The following is a 20,370-nucleotide window of genomic DNA, read 5'->3' as shown; positions in this document are numbered from 1 at the left end:
TGCTGCACACGCCACGCACAGGCCACGCTCACACCACCTGCCTGCCCGGCACGCGTGTGAGGCAGCGGAGGGTGTCAGCGCAGGGCCGCCCAGGACCGGGCAGGAGGGTCTTTCCTGCCTCCAGAGCGGTGCTGGGGCCCGGGAGAGGCAGCTCCCCGGACGCTGCTGTGTCACCCACCAGCTGGGCAGGGGCAGCACCCGCCAGCACCTCACAGGGCTCCTGGCTCGGCCTCTGGGCGCCCCCCTGGGCCTCCAAACAGCCCGGCCTCCTAGGCCACTGTGAGCCTTGGCCTGTGGCCCCCACTTAAGGCCCTGCTTGCAAGCGAACCCCACCTCCGCCAGGGCAGGGGCAGGGGAGGGGGTGCCCCACCCTCAGCACCCCAGGCCTGGCAACCCCCCAGGCCCCAGTGGACTCCTCCCCTCCCAGGATCAAGGGAGAAAAGAGGCCCCTCCAGCTCTCTCCACCCCCAGCGTGTTCACTCCCTGGGGTCCTCAGTGCCCACCCAGACCCCCCTGTGCTGACCCCGCCGGCACAGCTGGCCCCGCCTGCCTCGGCTCACCGCGGGAGCAGCGGTTCCCAAAGTTCAGTCGCAGCGCCCTCAGGCCCCAGAACCTTCCGGAAGGCCCTGGAAGTCAACACAGTCACCAAGGCGCGGCGTTACAGGGACGCAGGTGACCGGGTGCTGTGAGCTTGTGCCTTTGGCTCTGCTTCGGTGTCCAGGGCTCTCGCCACACGCACTGACTGCCCTCGGCCGCGTGACCCCAACTCTCCAGCTAACCCCGAGGTGAGAGAGGGGCCCGGCACCCCCCCCTCGAGCCCTGCCAGGGTCAGGGTCCACCTCCCCTTGAAGCTCTGGCCGGAGTGTGGGCTGCAGCCCAGCCCTGAGCCCCCAGCCCTGTGGGGACTGGCAGGAAGCCCCACCCTGGGGTCAGCGGGGACCTCTGGGGAGGAACCTGCGTGTGCTCCCCCCGTGGGCACCAGCAGCCTGACGTCCCCGGTTCCTGTGTCATCTGTCACTGTTCCCCAACCCACCCGGGACACCCCGCTTGGAGCAGGGGCGGGGGCGTGGGTCAGAGCCCCATGGTGTCAGACCCCTTCCGGGCCAACTCTCATCCCTTACCCGAGAAAGAGGGCCCAGGGGGCCCCTCCAACCCGGCCGGCTCACGCCTCTGCTGGGGGCCCCGGGGGCACCAGGGACTCCCCCCAACAGCCGCCCCATTGCGCATGCATGGGCTCCCGGCGTCTCGTGGGCGTCCCGGGCCGCCCACGGGTCCTAGTCCAGCGGGACAGGCTGGCAGAGCACAGGGCCTGGGCCCGGCGGCTGGTCTCCAGAGAAACTGCCCGGCGCTCAGATTTCAGGCAGAGGACGCTGCTGGTGTCCAGCACCGCCCGCGGCCCGTCCCAAGCCGAGTGGCCCAGAGCGACGGCGGATGCTGCCTTGCTCGTGCTGCCCTCCGCGGAGGCCTCCGTGGATGGGGCCGGGCCCTCTGGGGAATGGACCGCAGGCGCAGTGGCCTGGCTGCCTGGGCCCTCCGTCTGCTCTCCTTCCTGCGGCATCTGGGCGCACCCCGCGGGGTGAGGCGAAGACCCCGCCGCCTGTCCTCACGCCCCTGGACCGCGCGCACAGACACCCCTCTCTGCGGCAGAGGTGACTGCGGCAGGGACGCCGACCGTCCGAGAGTCCTGGAGGACAGCGTGTCCCTGGAGAAGCAGGTGCGGGGGCCCCCACACCCGCGTTGGCTGGTCAGTGCTGTCCTGTGGTCCTGGCTTCCAGCCGGAGGCCCCAGGGGCGCAGCGCCGGCTGGGGGGCTTCGCCACCTGCCCTGGCCGGGCGAGGGCGAGGGCGAGGCTGGCTCTGGCTCGGAGAGACCCGGGACCCCACCGAGGCCCCAGAGGCCCGGCCCCACTGACTCTGGGGACGCGCGGCCACGAGGGCCCTGGGAGGCGGACCGGACGCCAGGGCCCTCGGAGGGCGCAGAGGCGGGGCGCAGGCGGGGGGCCGTTCACCCCTTCCCAGAGGGCCCCGCTCCGCAGGCCCGCGGCGGGGAGCCTGACCTGGACGTCCGGGGCGCGGCGGGAGGCGCAGCGGGGGTGCCGGCGCCCCAAAGCAGCAGGCCACGCGGTGCTGGGGTCGCCAGGTTTATTGGTAAAACGGCGCGGGGCGCGGGCGCCGGGCGCAAGCGGGGGCGGGGCGGGCGGGGGGCGGGGGGGGCGGGGCGGCGCTTTTCCTCTTGAAGAACTTCCACTGGACCTTGATGGCGAGCATCCAGTCGCGCACCGCGGGCCTCCCGCACGCCGAGGTGCAGACGTGCGCCGGGCGCGGGCGCGGGGCGGGGCGCGGGGCGCGGGGCGCGGCGCCGGCATCGGGGGGCGCGCCGCGGGCGCCCGCGCTTCACTTGCCGGCCTTCTGCGCCTTCTGCGCCGACTTGGTGACCTTGCCGGCGCCGCCGCTTTTCTTCTCCACGTTCTTGATGACGCCCACGGCCACCGTCTGCCTCATGTCGCGCACGGCGAAGCGGCCTGCGGGGAGGGCCGTGAGGACGCGGCCGGTGGGGGCCGAGGCTGCAGGCGGGGGCGGGCCTAGCGCCCGAGGGGCCCCCTCTGGGCGCACCCCTGGGCCTCCCCGGCCCCGGCCCAGGGTCACCTGCCCTCCTCCGCCCTCCCGGGCTCCAGGCCCAGCCCCGGGCGCCCACCCGCCGGCCCCAGGCTCACCCAGAGGCGGGTACTGGGAGAAGCTCTCCACACACATGGGCTTCCCCGGCACCATCTCCACGATGGCCGCGTCGCCCGACTTGAGGGACTTGGGGTTGTCCTCCAGCTTCTTGCCCGAGCGCCTGTCGATCTTCTCCTTCAGCTCCGCGAACTTGCAGGCGATGTGGGCCGTGTGGCAGTCGATGACCGGGGAGTAGCCGGCGCTGATCTGCCCCGGGTGGTTCAGGATGATGACCTGCGGGAGGGCGGCAGGCGTGGGCTCGCGGCCGGCGGGCGGGGCAGCAGCGCCAGGCCGGCTGTGCGCACCGGGCCTCAGGGCTCTGGCCTGTCGTAGCTCAGAAGTCATTTGTGAAACTGCCACCGCCCCGAAGGCCAGCGGCAACACCGGGGCGCCCCGCGCTGGCCCTGCGCCCGCTGGCAGGCGGGCCGCGCACCTGGGAGGTGAACTGGGCGGCCTCCTGCGGCGGGTCGGACTTGCTGTCCCCGCAGACGTTGCCGCGGCGGATGTCCTTGACGGACACGTTCTTCACGTTGAAGCCGACGTTGTCGCCGGGCAGGGCCTCGCTCAGCGCCTCGTGGTGCATCTCCACCGACTTCACCTCCGTGGTGATGTTCACGGGCGCAAAGGTCACCACCGTGCCCGGCCGCAGGATGCCGGTCTCCACGCGGCCCACGGGCACCGTCCCGATGCCTGGCGGGGAGGGGCTGTGAGGGCCGGCGGGGCAGGGACCCGCGGTGGAACCCGCGGCGGGGCCGGGCCGCACCCTCTGGCCGGGTCCCTCCCTGCCCCAGGCGGCAGCCGTCCCCAGGAGAGGCGTTTGGGGACGGGGGCGGCAGCGCCAGAGGCCAACGGCCTTGCTCCCGCAGGGGGCCCCAGCCGGGGCGCGGGCGCTGCCCTGGGCATCTGGCCCCCGGGGGCTCCTGTCTCCCTGACTGTGGTGGGGGCGCAGGTGGTGCGAGGGAAGCTGGGGCTGCTCCGTGCTGCGAGACGTGACCCACAGCCACAGGCGCCCCGGCCGGCACCCCCAGGCCCCCACTTATTTGTGGTTCCGTCTCATCTCCTGCGCCCGGTTTCCCGCATGTCCGGCCTCAGGGGGAGGCGATGTGGGAGTTGCCCTGTAGCGTCCCTGTCCACCGGCTCCCGGCCCAGAGCACCGGCCCCGGGGAGACCGGGGTGGAGGATGGTGGGCGGGTGCATGACAAGCGGGCGGGCGGGGGGCTAGGCCGCAGGCAGGCAGAGGCCGCGTGGTGGGTGGGTGGATTCGCTGCTGGACAGACACACAGCCAGACAGATGGGAGGGTGGCGGTGGGCGAGTGGATGTTGGGCGGGTGGTGACGGGTGGACAGCAGATGCCCCCCAGAAGGCGCACCATCTTGGGAAAGGCAGGCCCTGGGCCCGGGAGCCCCCAGACCGGGGGCGGCCGTGCTCACCGCCGATCTTGTACACGTCCTGCAGCGGCAGGCGCAGGGGCTTGTCCGTGGGGCGTGTGGGGGGCAGGATGGTGTCCAGGGCCTCCAGCAGGGACACGCCGCTGGCGTTGCCCTCCTTGCGCTCCACTTTCCAGCCTTTGAACCACGGCATCTGCGGGAGGAGGAAGGCGCCCTCCAGAGACCCCGCGACCACCCGCCCGCGCCCCCAGGATGCCCCGAGTGCTGCCCCACCCCCACCGCAGGCTGCACCTGCCCAGAAGTGCTGCTGGCCCGGCGCACACTGGGAAGCCGGAGACCCTGAGGCCAGGCGGGCACCTGGAGGACTGGCTGGTGCTTCCCGCCCTGGCCCCAGCCTGGGAGAGAGGCCCCCAGGGACGGTGTCCCCAGGCCACCGGGTCAGCGGGTGGTCCCGCAGTGGTCTCATGAGCTCCGGAGGGCGGCGTGCGACTGGCTCACCTTCTCAGGGAGCACTTGATCCTGGACTCGCCCCCGGCGCAGCCCGGTCCCCCCCCCCCCACCCCTGCGGGGTGTGGCTGAGGACGCCCCTGATGTGGCCCAGGGCCCAAGGCGGCGGAGTCCGGGGGCAGGGAGACCCTAAGCCCCCATTCCTGGGGAGAGGAACCCCCCCCAGCCAGCCCGGGAGCACGCCCCAGCATGGACGGGGCACTCACGTTGGGGGAGGGCTCCAGCATGTTGTCGCCGTGCCAGCCCGAGATGGGCACGAAGGGGACAGTGGCCGGGTTGTAGCCGATCTTCTTGATGTAGGCGCTGACCTCCTTGACGATCTCGTCGTAGCGCTTCTCGCTGTAGGGGGGCTCCGTGGAGTCCATCTTGTTCACCCCCACGATGAGCTGCTTCACGCCCAGCGTGTAGGCCAGCAGCGCGTGCTCCCGCGTCTGCCCGTTCTTGGAGATGCCCGCCTCGAACTCTCCCACGCCCGCCGCGACGATCAGCACCGCGCAGTCGGCCTGCAGGGCAGCGGTCCGTGGTCAGCGGCCGGCCTCAGGGTCGGCGGCCCCCACCTCCCCCGCCCCGCGGGGGTGGGGCCCACGGGCGCGCGGCCGGTTCTGGACGGGGCGGCCCCGCGCGGCGCCCACCTGGGAGGTGCCGGTGATCATGTTCTTGATGAAGTCCCGGTGGCCGGGCGCATCGATGATGGTGATGTAGTACTTGGTGGTCTCGAACTTCCAGAGCGAGATGTCGATGGTGATGCCGCGCTCCCGCTCCGCCTTCAGCTTGTCCAGCACCCAGGCGTACTTGAAGGAGCCCTTGCCCATCTGGGGGGCGGCGCGGCTCAGGGCCAGGGGGCCGGCAGGAGGCCTCACGGTGGCCCCCGGGCCAGGGCCAGCCGCCCCCTCCTGGTCTCGGTCCGGCGGGGGAGCCACGGGCCACCCCCGGCCCCAGACTGAGGGCTCCCTGACCCCGCAGGGCCAGGGCCATGGCACGCACCGCGGGCCAAGCCGCGAGGCTTGAGGCAGCACCAGGGCCCAGCTCCCTCCACTGTGCCATGCCCCGAGGTGCCCCGAGGGCCCCTGCCGTCTGTCCCCGTGAGGAGGGCAGCAAGGCCACCCCCAGGGCCTGGTGAGACCCCCGTGCTGGGAGGCGGCGGCTAGGCGGGGGCCAGGGCCAGCCCTGCTGTGGGGGGCAGCTGCAGGCACCCCACCCGCTCCCCAGCAGGCCTCCCCCAGGCCCAGCCCTGCCTGGCCCCTGGTCGTCCTGGCAAGCGTCCTCGAGGCTCCTCCATGAGGAGCCTCCCGGAGTCCGGGGGTAGAAGACACAGACGGCAGACCCCCACTCCCGGCCACTCAGGAGCAGCTGCAGGGGGCGCTGGCCCCGCTACTCATGCTCTTGGAGGCCAGGACCCCGCAGGGCAGGCGCGGCCCGGACAAGCAGCCCTCCCAGCCGGCTCAGGAAATGGCGCTGATGGGCGAGGCGCCCAATACCCAGCTATTAATAGCCGCCCGCGTGTGGCCAGGCCTGGCACCAGCGAGGGCAGCGCCCTCCAGCTCCGGCCAGGCCCTTCTCACCTGCGGGCTGGAGCCTCCGGGGTCTATGCAGGCAGCACCCCCAGCTCCTGGCCACGTCCGCCCCTGGGCCTGTCCAGCGGGCCTTCCCGCCAGGCGCGCCTTTGGCGCCAGGCCCCACTGACCCGTGCATCCTGCCCCCTACGTCCAGGGCCCTGGTGCCCCGGAGGGCCCAAGCCCGGCCCCGCCCAGACTGACCTCAGCCGCCTCCTTCTCAAACTTCTCGATGGTTCTCTTGTCGATGCCCCCACACTTGTAGATGAGGTGGCCCGTGGTGGTGGACTTGCCCGAGTCCACATGGCCGATGACCACGATGTTGATGTGGGTCTTCTCCTTGCCCATTGTGCCCGGGGTGTGGGGGGGGCTGGCACGGCCTGGGGTGCTTTGGCTCAGGTGAGGGGGTGCTGAGCAGTGATGCTGTGGGCGGGGCAGGTGATGGTGCCTCTGGTGAGCGGGGCCTGCGGGCCGCGGCCCTGCCCGGGCTGGCCCTCAGGCTCCAGCCCCAGGCCCCCACAGGGCAGGCTGACCCCCCTCGAGAAGCCAGCGAGAAGCAGCGGGCTGGGTGAGCCCCATGACCGTGAGGCTGGTGATGAGTCACCCTGGCGCTCCCCACGGGCCTCAGCCGCTGCCCCCCCACGCCCTGCCCCCACCCGGGCTGCCGCCTGGACCAGGGTTGGCGCCCAGGCCCCGGAGGCGCCCCTGCCCGCGCCACCCTCCGCCGCAGAGGGGCCAGGGCCGCCGGAGGAGGCCGGCTCTGGGGAGCGGCCTGGAAGGTGGGCAGGGCAGGAGGGCGCGGGAGGGGGCGCTTCCCGCTCTGTCCGGAGGAGGGGCTCGGCCCGGCTGCCAGTGCCGGCAGGTGCCAGGGCGAGTGCCCGCCGCTGGGGGGGCCCCTCCCCCTGCTGGCGCTCAGGTCCGGGTCACAGCCCCGCGGTCCTGGAGGTCAGTGGACTCAGTTATCCCAGGGACAGGGAGGGGCAGGTGGGGGCGGGGAGAGGCCCCGCTGGCCGGCGCCTGGGGTTGAGGCGGGGAGAGTGGCCCGCGGGCCGGGTGGGGGCGGGGAGGCCGGCCCCGGCCCCCCGCGGCCCGACCCCCGCCAGACCCCCGCCGAGGCCCCCGCCCGACCGCGCCGCGGTCCCCCCGCAGCCCAAGGTCACGGCCGCGAGCGACCGTCGCCGCCCCGCGGCCGCGTAAACAAGCGCCCCGCCGCGCGCCCACCCCGCCCCGCCGCGGCCGAGCCGCCGGGCGGTCGGGGCGCCAGGGGGGCGGCCCTGGGGCCCGCGGCGCGCGCTCTGCGCCGGGCCCGCTTCCCGGAGGGGCCGCCGGGCGCGGGCGGGGGCCGGGCGGGCGCGGGGCGAGCGTCCTTACCCGGAGCCGCGGTCTCAGCCAGAGGGACTGGCGCGCCGGCGCCCGCGGTTTTATCTCTCCAGGAGGGTCCACCTACCGACGGCGCGGCGCGGCGCACTGCGCCCCTGCAGCACGCCACTGCGGCACGCGCGGGAGGGGCGCGGGGAGGCGCGGGGAGGCGCGCGGGGAGGGGCGCGGGGAGGGGCGCGGGGGGGCGCGCGGGGGGGCGCGCGGGGAGGGGCGCGCGGAGGGGCCCGCGGGGGGGGCCGCTGGGGCGGCGGGCCGGGCGCGGGGGAGGCCGCGCGGGGGGCGCAGCGACAAAGGCGCCGAGGCCGACGCGCCGCGCCGGGAGGGAGAGAAAGGCCGGCAGCGGCGAGAGGCGGGAGCTGGGGCGGGGAGAGGCGGGGAGCGGGGAGCGGGGAGGGAGGGCGGGGAGGGGTGGGGGTGGCGGAGATGGAGCGGGCCCGGGGGAGACGCTGGAGACGCGCGCCAGGCTTGGCGCCCCGGGCGAAGACAGGGCGGGGCGGCCCGGGACAGAGACCCCCAGACACAGCCCCGGCGCGCCGCGGGGGTGCGCAGGAGGACCCCGCGGAGAGCAGCCCCGGCGGCCGCCTCTCCAGGGCCAGGCCCTCCCCGCGCTCCGGGACCGGCGGCGCAGCTGCGGCCCCAGCACCTCCGGGTGGCCCGCGGGGGCGGGGGCGGCCCGTGGGACTTGAAAGCTGCTGGTCCCGAGGCCCCACCCCAGCGCCTGCCACACGGGGACCCGCAGCTGGGCCAGGGCCCCCCAGGCCCGGCGAGACCACCTTCTGTCCCCACCCCAGGCCTCTGGGCCCTCAGAGTCCACCCCAGAGACCCTGGGGCACCGCTGTGCTGGGGGCTCCCAGGGGAGCGGGGTCCCCAAGCCAGAGGGTGACCCCTCTGTCCAGGTCTGGTGGGTCAGAAACCTCATCTGGGGGTGTCCTGGTCCCCATGGACCCTGGGCACACTGGGAACTGGCCACAGTGGGCACTAAGGGAGTCAGCCAGCCCCCCACAGAGACCAGGGCCGGCCTCTCCCCAGGGCGGTCCTGCCTGGGGGTCAGGGCGCAACCGGCCAGAAAAGCAGGGCCTCAGGTGTGCGCGTGAGCAAGCCCACTCCCGCTGCAGGAGCGCCGTGGCTGGACCCCCAGGTGGGGGACCCGGTGCAGCGGCTGGGGTCCAGCAGGCCTCCCCATCCGGAAGCATCTCTGGGGGCGAGAAGGGCCCCGCTCAGCCCGCCCCACAGGGCGAGGCTGGACGCGGGACAGGGCGGGCAGGACGCGGACGGCCACCCTCCAGATGACCTGGCGCTCCCGGCGCTGCTGCAACTGCCAGGCGGGAGCCAGCAATTAAAAATAAACGCCTGGCGAGGACACCCGCCAGCTGTCCGTGCCCGTCGCCCCTGTGCCGGCGGGTAGGCGATGTGGGGGTGTGGCGACCAGCCAGGGCTTGCGTGGGCCCAACCCACGGGGTGGGGGGCAGGGGCATGATCCCCGGCGTGCCGCCTGCAGCCCCTCGCCAGCTGCTCCACACCGGCTCACACCCTATCTGTGGGCAGGCAGCGGCGTCCTGTGCCAGAGGCCAAGGCAGTGGCCACTGAGCCAACGGAGGCAGCGTCCTCCGGATGTCCCCACTCTGAGCCCCTTCAGGGCCCCGCTGCCCTGCTGCCGGAGATACTGGGTGCAGGGACACGACACTAAGAAGAGCTGGTGCCAGATAGCGGCACTCTGAGAGTGCCAGCCGGCCACGGCCCAGCCCCCATGGCTGCTGCCCACCGGGTAGTCCCCAGGGCCCGGTGACCGCTAGGCACTGAGCAGCCGGCGGCGTGCTAAGCGCGCCCCAAGCACCCACTGGCAGCGCCACCCGCCGCCCGAGGCAGGGAGGCTCACTGCGCAGAGCCCAGCAGCCCAGGGTGCGGGGGCAGCTGGCCAGAGGCGGCCTCCCCGGCACCCGTGGGGTGCCAGGCAGGGGAGACCCCAACCCGCACTCGCTGTCGGGGAGACAGGGCAGCATCTGTGCCCCGGGAGAGAGAACGTGCTAGAATTACCCGTTATCACGCTGCCCGCCTGGAAGAAACCCGCCTCCCATTGGCTGCAGGTGACGTCACTGCTGGCTTAATAATAACCTGCAAGGCACCTGAGCAACGCCCCCAGGGCCCCCCCAGCCCCACTGCTCACCCTGCAGGCACTGGGGGGGGCTCTGACCCGCTGGGCTTCCCTGGCCCTTACCCCTCAGCCCCCAAGCGGGTGGCCCAAGCACGCGGCCGGGCACCCCAGGGCTGAGCGCCCCTGAACAACCCAGCGTCTCCATGGCAGAGAGGAGCTTCCTCGAGCAGCAGGTGGCGGCCACACACACCGCAGACCCAGCCCCCCTCCCCCGCCTGGGCCTTGTCCTGAGCGAGCAGCCGGAACTTGGGGAGACTTGCGGGATGGTCCAGGCCCCCCCCCCCACAAACCCAGCGTGCTGGGCAGGTGTGCGGCCAGCCTGAGTCAGCCAGGGATGCCCAGAGGGCACCATGCCTGGGCCATGCGGCTGCCCTCAGTAGGGCACAGGCCTGGCTGTTGCCTGGCAACGCAGCAGCAGGGACACCGCCCCCCGCCCCGCCCACCTGGGCATCCCTGCAGGGCCCGCAGGGCCCGTGCCTCCCGGGTGAGTGGGCAGGACCTGCAGAGGCGCCTCCTCTGAGCCATGTGGCAAGTGGGGCTACGCTTTGCTCTGGGCCGCCCAGAACGGGGCTTCAGCCTGGCCAGGAGCAGGGAGGGACCCCCATTCTGCCCAAGGCAGGCCAGATGATGCCCGGAGGGCTCAGCCCCCGCCTATGGCCTGAGGGCCAGGCGAGCCTGAGGCACTGCAGCCACTGGGCCCTGCCAGACACCTGCCCCGGACCCGTGGGACTGGACAGGCGTGATCTGTCCCTGCAGGACCAGGTCCCCTTGGAGGCCACCTAACCTGACCGTGGGGCTTCCGCACCCTCGCCCAGGGCCCTGTTGTCCCCTCTTTGACCAGAGGGCCCTACCCTGGGCAGCCAGAGTCTGAGCCACCAGCAAGCAGCCCACCTGGAGAGTAAGAGACCCGGGGGGCAGGCGCCCCAAGAGTGAGCCTGGGGACCGTGGCCCTTCAGCCACAAGTAAATGACTCTGCCAACAGCCGGAGACCTTCGAAGAGGACCCATGCTCAGGAGCGCTCCTCAGCGCCCGCGGTGCTCCTGGTGCCCGCTGTGCCCGCGGTGGCCAGCGCCACAGTCCTTGGTGGCAAGCAGAAGTTGACTCCCTGTGTGTCCATTTTTATTCTGAAGTGATTTCAAGCTTACAGAAAAGTTACGAAAGAAGCGACGAGAGCCTGTCCTCACGCGTGTCCGCGCGGCTGGCATGTTCTCCCTCTGAGTCCACGCTGGCCTTCACTGCCGAGCCGGGGCTCCCTCCCCAGGGCCGTCCCACAGCCCCGCCTGCCCCTCTGCCCCGCCTGCTGGCCCCTCTGCCCGCTTTTTAAAAAGTAAAGCAAAGCGCTGCCGGCCCTCCAGCCCCCAGCTGCCCCCCACGTCCCTCGCCCCCATGTGTCCGTGGGGCCACTCCCCCCTCCCCGCCCGGGCCTGGTTTGCGTCGTGGGCGGCCACCCCGCCATGGGCCGGCCCTGCCTGCCAGGGCCGCTGCGGCTGCCCCTTGCGCGGCTCCATGTTGCGAGGCGGCGGCTCTGGTGTCCCCAGTGCTGGCGGAGGCCGCGGTGTGCACAGGCCGCGCCGCCTCCGCGCTGGGGCCTCCCCTGGCTCGCTGGGTCCTGTGTGGACAGACCCAGGCCCGGGGGCCGCGCGAGCTTGTCCTCGCGGGCCTCGCCGTCACCCACCGCCCACCGCGCCCCGCGGACGCTTTGCCTTTGCCGCCGACGCCCCCGTGCGGGGTCGTTCCTGGGCCCGGGGTCCACCCGACGGTGCCCGCGCCATCCAACGCAACGCAGGCCTTTCTGGCAAAAACACGGGAGTAGCTGGGAGCGGAGGGAGCTGCCCAGGGCGGCCGCTGCCGGGACGGAGCACCCAGTTGGCACGGGGTGGAGCCCCAGGCTCCCGCGGTCCACGCCCCTTGGCGAGCGGGGCGCGCTCCAGCCAGAGGGGGCGAGGTGGCGAGACTGGAAAGGAAGGAGCAAAACGACCCGTTCACGGGTACGGGATGGTGCGCAGGGACACCCCGAAGGCGCGGCCAGCTGGGGGGAGACTCAGCAAACGCTGGGGAAGCCGCGCCCAGGACGGAGCCCCCCACCAGGGGCGCACAGGTTGGCGCCAGCGGATCCAAGACCCAGGTGTGCGAGCAGAGCTGGCGCAAGGGGTCAAGAGGCGGCCTACGGAGCCTTGCGCAGCCTCTGCAGCTCGAGTCCCCTCCCGGCCAGGGAGCAGCCCTCAGGGCGCAGCAGACCCTCCCTCTCCCCGCTGCTCCCTCAGCAGTGGATTCCAGGGGCTCCGCCTGCTCTGCTCCCCACTCTGTCTCAGGGGAGCCCGCTCACCCCCACCTCTGCACCCCAGGCCTGCACCCCAGCTCTTGTACGCGTAAACAAATCTTTAAAAACAAAATGACCGTGATCACGCCCTCTGTATTTGTTTCACCACAAAAAGCCTGAAAACGAGAGCGAGAAGCGTGAGCGGCCCCTCGTGAAGGACGCCGCAGCCCGGAGAGCCGGCCCGAGGGGCGTGCGGGGCGTCCAACCCCCGTGATGTCCTCCGTGAGCAGCATTCCCCGCCCAAGCACTTGCCTCAAGACGTCCACACCAAAGGGTCTTGTCCCCAAAACGTGCCGTCTCTCTCACCTCCACGCTTTCGCCCCCGCGCTCCTGCCCCTGCTGCCCCTCACGGGGCCGCGGCCGGCCGGCTGGGCCTGGCTTCCCCGCGCCGCGCCGGCACCAAAGCAGCCAGCGGCCCCGAGCGCCAGCGCCGCCACCTCTGACTCACCTGGGCGCCCACCCGGGACACCGCGGCCGCGCAGCTGGTCAGCGCTTCCCGGGGCGGGACGCGGGCCTGCTCCTGGCCAGTGCCCGGCCCCGCGCGCCAGCGCCCCACGCACCCAGGCAGGCGGGTCAGCTTGGCCACACAGGGGAGCCCGGGTGACGGACCCGACACCTCCACTCCCGGAGAGCCAGGAGGCGCAGGACACCCATCTTGGGCTCTGCCCAGCACCCACCACTCTGGGATGGGCCAGACGGACACTGAGACCCTGGGGCCCCTTCCCGGCTAACCAGGCGCCTCCCGGGCCCCACCAGGCCCCCCTTCCTGCCTTAGTAAATGCGGCTTTTCACATTTTCACTTTAAGGATAAAAAACCTTTTTTTCCAACGTCCCGTTGCTGTGGTGGCTGGGGCGGTCGAGCGTGGGGGGCTGGGCCAGGCCGGACCGGGGACAGGGGGCCTGGGATGCACCTGCAGGCTGGGCTGCACCCAGCGGGGGGGGGGGCTCCTTCTGAGGCAGCCTTGGCCCCAGGGTACAGGGGGCTGGGAGGGGGTCGGGGGCAGTAAAGGCCCTGCCAGCTGGGACAGATGCAGGTCCTGGACCCGGAGCTCCCACTGGCCAGGGCTGACCGCCCCCCCTGCCGGGCCCTGTGTCCTTTCGGCCCTCTTTCCCGACGCCCATCCTGCATCCGTCTCAGCGCCTGCTCCGGGGACCCCGGCCTGTGATCCTCCCAGGACACCCCAGACGGGAGGCGGCCACAGCCTGATGGTACCCGAGTGCCCACCTGCTCGGTGATGTCCGGCACCCGCTAGCTGGCCCTCACCCCACGAAGGAAGGGCGCGGAGGGCACAGCCCCGGCTGAGGGTGGCGTGACTGGAGCCCGCGGTCGCCCGGGGACGGCCGCCCCGTGGAGGGGCCTGCGGGCGGGGATTGGAAACGCTCGGAGGGCCCGGGGAGGGCAGAAGCTCCTGCCCGCCTCCCTGCCACAGCCCTGGGGGCGCTGCCGGAGGCCTGGAGGGGTTGTCCGGGCCCCAACTACCAGCCCTTTTTGCGCTCTCCGAACGCTCCGCCCGGCGGCCACGGGCGCCTCCGGGGAGCGGGGAGCGCAGGGAGCCCGGCCGCCGGCTGCGTCACCCGCCCTCCGGGGCCGCCGCTGGCGGGAGCGCCGGGCTCTGGGGCGCCCGCCGGAGCGCGCAGGGAGGAGCGCCCCAGCGCGGGGGGCGGGGCGGGGGCGCCCTCCCCACACACCCCTGCTGTCCAGGCCCGCGGCCTCCCGCTGTCCCCAGGCAGCTCCCCGTCCCGACTCCGCTCGGACCCGAGCCCCTGGGGGGCGCTTCTGCCCCGAGGGACCCCCGGCCTCTGCTCACAGGCGCCCCTGCCCGCAGGACTCCGCCCCCGCCGAGCCCGAGGGGTGCCCGCCCCGCCCCGCCCCGCCCCGCGGCGCCGGTGCGGAGGCCCCGCCCGCGGCCGCGCGCTGTCCAGGGTCCTGGCGGGACCCCGCGGGCGCCGCGGGCCTGGGGGCGCAGTCGGGCCGGGGCGGGCCGCGAGGAGGTGCCGCGCCGTCCGCGCTGACCGTGCGCCGGAAGCACCAGTGGACGCCGCGGGCCGCCCCAGGCCCCGGTCCCTGCCCCCGGCTCCCCGTCCGCGGCCTCCCGAGGGGGTCCCCGCGGCACTCGCCCCTTTCCCGGCGGGAAGCGCCGGTCCGGCTCCGGGGCCGCCGCGCACAGGCCGAGCCGCTGACTGGGCGGGCCGGGCGCCCCAGGGGCTGCTGCCTGCGGGGTGCGCCTCGCCTCCCGCGGCACCGGCAGGAGCCGGGCGGCCTCGGGGGCCGGGCGCGGCCGCAGGGCGGGGGCCGCGCGGGGCGGGGCGGGGGCTCCGCGGGCGCTGGGGCGCGTCTGCGCGTGCGCACCCGGCCCGGGGAGCCCCCCCCCCCGGCCCCCGCGGTCCCTGCGGCCGCCCCGGTCCGCGCCGGCCGCCGGGGAAGCCGCGGGGGGGGCGGGCGCGCGGCGGGGGCGCGGCGGGGGCCGGTCGGGGACCCCGCGCACAAAGCGCCTTTGTCGGCCCGCGGCGCAGCCGGCTCGGGCTGGTTGGAGCCGCCCGCGCCCGGCGCGGAGGAGCGGGGTGCGGTGTGAGGTCGGCGCCCGCCCCGTGACTCGACCCGCGGGCGCTGCCGCTGCGCCCCGCGACCCCGCGCAGGCCCCGCCCCGGCCCCGCCCTCCTGGCGGGTCCCCTGGGGGCGCCCTGGGGCCACCCACGGCTACTGCCGGTACGTGGGCTGGGCCCAGCCTCCTGGGGCCCGGGAGGGGCAGGCGCTCGGGGCCGCACTGCCCCCTTGGCCTGCTGGGCTGGGCCGCGGGGGGTGGCCGGCGAGCTGACCAAGCCCTTGCAGGCCGCCCGGGGTCCACTTCCAGTAACAGCTCCTGCGGGAGCACCCACGGCCCCGGGGACGCTGTCCCCCACCCCCCAGGTGAGTGCAGGCCCCGAGCCCGCTGTCCAGGAGCTGTCTGGGTGGGCCCCCCAGGAGCAGGCAGCACAGGACCCCCCCTTTGCTCTCTCAGGGCTCCCCAAGGCTGACCCCGGTCACTGGTGGGCAACCTGCTTCTTCGGGAAGTCCCCTCTCCCATGCATGGCCACGCCGTCGGAGTCCCCCGAGCAGTGCGTGCCCGCCAAGGAGGCTGGGGGGATGCAGGCCGGCGGCTGCTCTGACCCTTGCTCCCCTCCAGCCCGGAACCTCCCCAGGCCGCCCGCAGCGTGATGGCCCGTGGCCGGGCCCAGGGACCCGCGAGGAAGCAGCCCGGAGGCCTGCCCAGCAAGGCCAGTCCTGGGCCCCCGTCCTGAGCGGCTGTCCCTGCGCGTGTCTGGGATGCCCTGCCCTCCGGGCCAGCAGGCTGCAGCCGGCCAAAGCCCCGAACCTTTCTTCAAAAACAGCAAAACACCAAAAAGGAAGCAGAGAAACCCCCTTTACTCCTGAGCCCCGTGAGCCCCGTGAGCCCCATGAGCCCCGTGAGCCCCGCGCCTCCCGGCCCGTGTGCAAATGAACGCCCAGAAGCACAGTGGGTCTGAGAGCTGCTGCCCGCCGGCCCTGGGGCGGGGGCGCCACTGCTCCCTGCGCGGGGCGGGTCCTGCACCCGAGGGGGTGTCGGGGCAGCCACTGAGGCCAGGGCGCCCGAGGGAGGTGTGGGGCAGTTGCTGGCCGGGCCTCCACCGAGGGCCTGGATGAGCCCCAACAGCGGGGCCCTCACACAGGGGTGGCGCCCTGGGCTGTGCAGCACAGCAGGCCCCAGCCCTGGGGTGCCAGGGGGCGAGGGCGAAGTCCAGCCCCAGCAGAGTGCGTCTTCTGGGCTCGGCGCGCACTGGCCGTCCATGCGTGAAGGCCGGGCCGCCCTGGTGGGGCCTCAGCTGGCCCCCAAGGAGCCCCTCCCTCCTGTCCCCCATCCTGTGAGTAGCTGCGTGAGTCCGTGCCAGGTGCCCAGTGGCCATGGCCTCAGGGGGTCAGCTGCAGGCAGGCTGGGGTGGGGTGGCCCGGGCAGGGTCGCTGCGGTCCACCTTCTGGCGGAGATGGGAGGTCGTCGCGTTCATTTCCTCGGTGGGACCCCGCAGGGGCTGCCCAGAGGCTGCCTGAGCCCTCCTCAGCCTTCCAGCCAGTGTCCAGATGCCGCCCTTGGGGCCTCTGGTGACTGCGGCCGACTGCCCTGGCCAGGGCACGGGGGCCACAGCTGGGAGCCCCAGGGACTGCAGTGCCCACCACCAGCCTCCTGTCTCATGCAGCCACAGCCCCCTCAGGGTCCTGCCCAGAGCTCGGCCGGGGCCGGGCGAGCGGGTGGCCTGGACCGGCCGCAGAGGACGAGCTTGCTGTCCCAGGGCCCCTCCCCCACGGTCCAGGCCGCAGCGCTGGCCTCAGAGCGGGCTCTCGTACCTGGAGAAGCTGCGGAGCCTCTCCCGCAGGGTGCTGAAGCCGGGGCGCTGCTCGGGGTCCCGGTGCCAGCAGGACAGCATCAGCTTGTGCGCCGAGGGCGGGCACGTGGGTGGGCAGGGCATGCGGTAGCCGGCCTCCACCCTCTGGAAGGCCTCGTGGTTGCTCATGCCTGCGGTGGGGCACACGGCTCTGGGGACCTGGCCGGCCTGCCCGCCTGCCACCCCCACCCAGGACACTCAGGCCCGGCTGGCCGCCCGGGGCGGCGCCAGTACCTGGGTAGGGCGTCTGGCCCCTGCTGAAGATCTCGTGGAGAAGGACCCCGAAGGACCAGACGTCGGACTTGGTGGAGTAGTGGCCGTGGGAGAGCGCTTCCGGCGCCGTCCACTTGTAGGGGACGCTGCGGTCGTGGGACAGGTAGATGTCCTCCTGCAAGCAGCACGCGCTGGACGGGCCTCCTGGCCCCGCCCGCCTCCCCGCCGCCGCCGAGCGGGTGCCCTGGGCTGGGCTGCGCAGGGCCGCGCCCCTCACCTTGATCAGCCGGGCCAGCCCGAAGTCCCCGACCTTGCAGATGTTGTTCTCCCCCACCAGGATGTTCCTGGCCGCCAGGTCCCGGTGGATGTAATTCTGGGACTCCAGGTAGCACATGCCCTCGGCCACCTGCGAGGCCACGTCCATCAGCTCCGACACGGGCAGCGCGTTCTCGTCAGAGTCTGCGGAGCGAGGGGTTGGTGGGTAGGTCGGCGGGCGCAGCCTGCTCCGGGCCACACTGCACAGCACCTCGCCCACTCCCTCCCCACGGGCCACACCAGGCAGGGGGCTGCGGCCTGCAAGGATGGGGTGCACCCCTTGGTGGCAAGGGGGTGCCCCAGCTTCTGGGCCTTGCTGTTCCTGTGTGGGGTGAGAACATGTCCCTGGCCACCCCGTGGCTCCGCCCCTCGGCCTCTGCAGCCAGCACGGCCGCTGCCCATGGTCTGCGCAGGGTGAAGTCCCAGGAGGGAGGGGACCTGTCGAGGCCCGTGGGCCAGCGAGATCCGCTGTGTCTGTCAGTGTGTGCTGGGTGTGCCCTGGGTGTGTGGCGTGGACACATGTGCACACGGGCGAGTGCGTGAGAGTGCTGGGGTGTGGTGTGCATGCATGGGGTGGCTGAGCGCGTGCCAGGCGTGCACACAAACACCAAGGGGCCACGGCCTCTGCGCAGCGAAGGGCTTGGGGACAGCGCCCCTCCCCCCGGCCCCCCAGCCTGGCACACTCTGGCAGAGGATGGTTCTGGGAGTGGGGCCGTGGCGCCTGGGTGTTTGCGCTGCATCGACCATGACCCACTCCTGGGCTCCTGGGCGCCAGGGCGGTGGCTGGGGGAGTCCCATGAAGGTAGGGCCCACTGGGGCTGGGGCACACGGGTGCTCACCCCGCAGCAGCTCCAGTAGGCTCCCCTTGGGCATGAGCTCCGTGACGATGTACACCGGGTCTCCCACGGACGCCACGGCGTACAGCGCCAGGACATGCTTGTGCCGCAGCTTCTTCATGGCCTGGATCTCGGCCCGGAAGGTGTGCTGGTGCAGGAGGTCGTCTGGGGGTGGGGCGCCGCGTGGGTGTGGCCCGAAGCCCCCCACCCCACCCCCCGCCAGCCAAGCCTGCCGGAGGGTCCCCGCGCCCACACCGCCGCACCCCCGCAGGTGACCCCGAAATGTGGGGCCCAGAGGGGGCTGGCGGCCCGGAGTCCCCGCCGCCCTCTCCCGTGCCCAGCGCTCTCTGTCGCGCTGCCGTTGACGCTGGAGTCTTAACATACGCCCAGGGAAACGCCCGCGCGGAGCGGGATGGCCCGGAGGCCGCGGGCACAGGGCGGTCTGCAGTGCGGGTCCCGGGCCGCTCACCTCGCGCGATGACCTTGATGGCCACGCGGACCTGGTCCTTCCAGAGCCCTTCGAAGACCTCCCCAAAGTAGCCGGCGCCCAGCTTCCTGCAGAGCGTGAACTCCTCCCGCGGCCGCTCCCAGTCGTCCCAGGGGGGCAGGGGCTCCGGCTCGTGCTGGAGGCGGGCAGAGAGCGTGGGGGGCCGCACCCACCGGCCTGGTCCGGCTCCGGTCTGCCCCCCCACCGTGTGTCTGGCCAACCCGCACACCCTCGGGGGCCCCCGAGCCCCGGCTGCAAGGCCAGGTGGGGTCAGCGCGCACCTTCCAGCAGGGCGTGGTCAGCCGCAGGCCGTGGGACAGGCTCTGGGCCCTGTGGTGCGCCACGAGCGCCCGCAGGCCAGCGAAGGACACAGCCTCGTTGAGGTGCAGCCGGCCCCCCGCGCCGCGCCAGATCTTGTAGTGGCGCACGGCCCGCCGGTCCTGCACTGGAGCGGGGCTGCTGTCAGAGGCGGTGGGGGCAGCGGGGGAGGGGCGGGGCCTGGAAAACCCTTGGGGACGCCAGGGACTCCCCCCCAACCCCTGCGCCGCCCACCGTGGGGGTCCGTCCCGGGAAGGGCCAGAGGCGTGGGCTCCGCATTCAGGGGGTGGGGCAAGGACCCCCCAGAGCCGGCCGGGCTGGCAGGGCACTCTACCGGAGAGGACGTAGTCGGCGCCCGGCTTCTCGCTGACCCTGACCAGGAAGGCCCCTGGGCCGCCGCCGTGGGCCTGCAGGCAGCGCGATGCCTCCGAGCGGGAGATGCGGCCGAAGAACCACCTGAGGGGGTGAGCTCGCGCTGACCCTTGGCTTCTTCGCCCATCCTTGACCCCAGATGGCCCCAACAGCTGGTCCTGGACCCCAGGGTCTCCCTGACGCCAGGAGGAGGCCCCGTCCTGGCCACCTGTGGGGTCAGAGCTGTCCAGGGTGGAAACAGCAGCTGCCCCCACCTCCACGGCGGCCCTGCACCGCTGGTGGCCTGGCTGCCCGGGGTCCTTACCCCGGCACCTTGAGGACCTGTGCGGCCAGCTGCGCACGCTGGTCGTGGTGAGCCCTGGACTCGGGCTGCAGGCAGGGCCCGTCCAGCCCCTGCGACTTCTGCCACCGGCTGCTGTGCCTGCCCGCTGGAACACAGCTGCAGGGACGGCGCCACACGCCCTGCCCAGCTGGCCCCAGCGCCTCCTCTAGGAACACTGGGGCTCTGGTCACCCGCCTGACCCTCGGGGGCCCCGTCCTCCCCCCCCACCCCACCGTGACTGCGGCTTGCTTACCGCCGCCGCTGCGGGGCAGCACAGAGCCTGCCTGGGCCAGCGTGCCAGGCTGCTCGGAGCGGCTGACGGGCGCCCCACCCGCCGTGTTGCAACAGCCGTCCCGCGTCCCTAACTAGGTCGCACATCTGGTTTCGGCTGTTTCGGGGTGAGGGAGGCTCCCCCGGCCTGCAGCTCCCGGCAGGCGCCGCCCGCAGCCCCACGCACCCTCTGTCCTGGCCCCGGTGCCATGATCACCGTGGGGACCCCGGGAGGGCTGCGTGCCCCCCCCCGGCCCCTCGACAGGCCAGCCGTGCCCCTGTCCGGGAGGGCTCCCGGCCGGCCCGCGCCACCAGCACGGCCCTCGTGGCCACGGCGGCGCCACGGCCGGGACCCCTTGGGGCCTCAGGGACACTCACGGCTCGGACTCCGCCGCCTCCTCCTCGGCCAGGTAGTTGTGGGGCACGAGGCCCTCCGCCAGGGCCCTGCCCGCCGTGTCCAGCCGCGTGGCCCACCACCAGTCCTCCTCCTTCCTGGCCACCAGGAAGCGGTCTCCCGCCCGGAAGCTCAGCTCCTCGTCTGTCCGGGCCTCGAAGTCCCAGAGTCCCACGTACCGGGGCCCCAGGCTGGCCTGGCCCTGGCCCCGGGACACCATGGTGGCAGCACGGGGAGGCCCTGGCCACCCGCTCCCGGGAGCCCGGCTCCTGCTGTGGGCAGGGCAGCGGGCGGGCGGGCCCTGCAGGCCATCCCCACCCGCCCAGAGCCGGCCCACTGCCAGGGCCAGGCGGGGAGGCGGAGGGGAGCCTCCCAAGCGCCCCAGAACGCACCCACGGGCCCAGGCCTCACTGCAGGTGCACCCTGGCGGGGCA

General features: G+C 73.7%; 2 protein-coding genes across 2 annotated transcripts; both read right to left on the bottom strand.

The window, feature by feature from the left end:
• Positions 1 to 2,247: 2,247 nt before the first annotated feature.
• Positions 2,248 to 6,510, bottom strand: EEF1A2 (eukaryotic translation elongation factor 1 alpha 2; the record flags this gene model as incomplete). The annotated part of the gene is made up of 7 exons (XM_084246899.1): positions 2,248 to 2,521; positions 2,714 to 2,948; positions 3,148 to 3,404; positions 4,145 to 4,295; positions 4,816 to 5,112; positions 5,242 to 5,421; positions 6,367 to 6,510. The coding sequence occupies 7 exons, from the start codon at positions 6,508 to 6,510 to the stop codon at positions 2,394 to 2,396; spliced, it is 1,392 nt and encodes a 463-aa protein (XP_084103025.1). The 3' UTR covers positions 2,248 to 2,393.
• A 9,842-nt stretch (positions 6,511 to 16,352) lies between these two features.
• Positions 16,353 to 20,156, bottom strand: PTK6 (protein tyrosine kinase 6; the record flags this gene model as incomplete). The annotated part of the gene is made up of 8 exons (XM_084246784.1): positions 16,353 to 16,540; positions 16,644 to 16,797; positions 16,900 to 17,081; positions 17,777 to 17,938; positions 18,243 to 18,396; positions 18,542 to 18,700; positions 18,908 to 19,034; positions 19,921 to 20,156. The coding sequence occupies 8 exons, from the start codon at positions 20,154 to 20,156 to the stop codon at positions 16,353 to 16,355; spliced, it is 1,362 nt and encodes a 453-aa protein (XP_084102910.1).
• Positions 20,157 to 20,370: the final 214 nt, after the last annotated feature.

This window comes from Talpa europaea (genome assembly GCF_964194135.1).
Source record: "Talpa europaea genome assembly, chromosome: 11".
Classification (NCBI taxonomy): Eukaryota; Metazoa; Chordata; class Mammalia; order Eulipotyphla; family Talpidae; genus Talpa; species Talpa europaea.
Note: the sequence above shows the minus strand (reverse complement) of the source record. Positions and strands in the feature narration are given on the sequence as shown.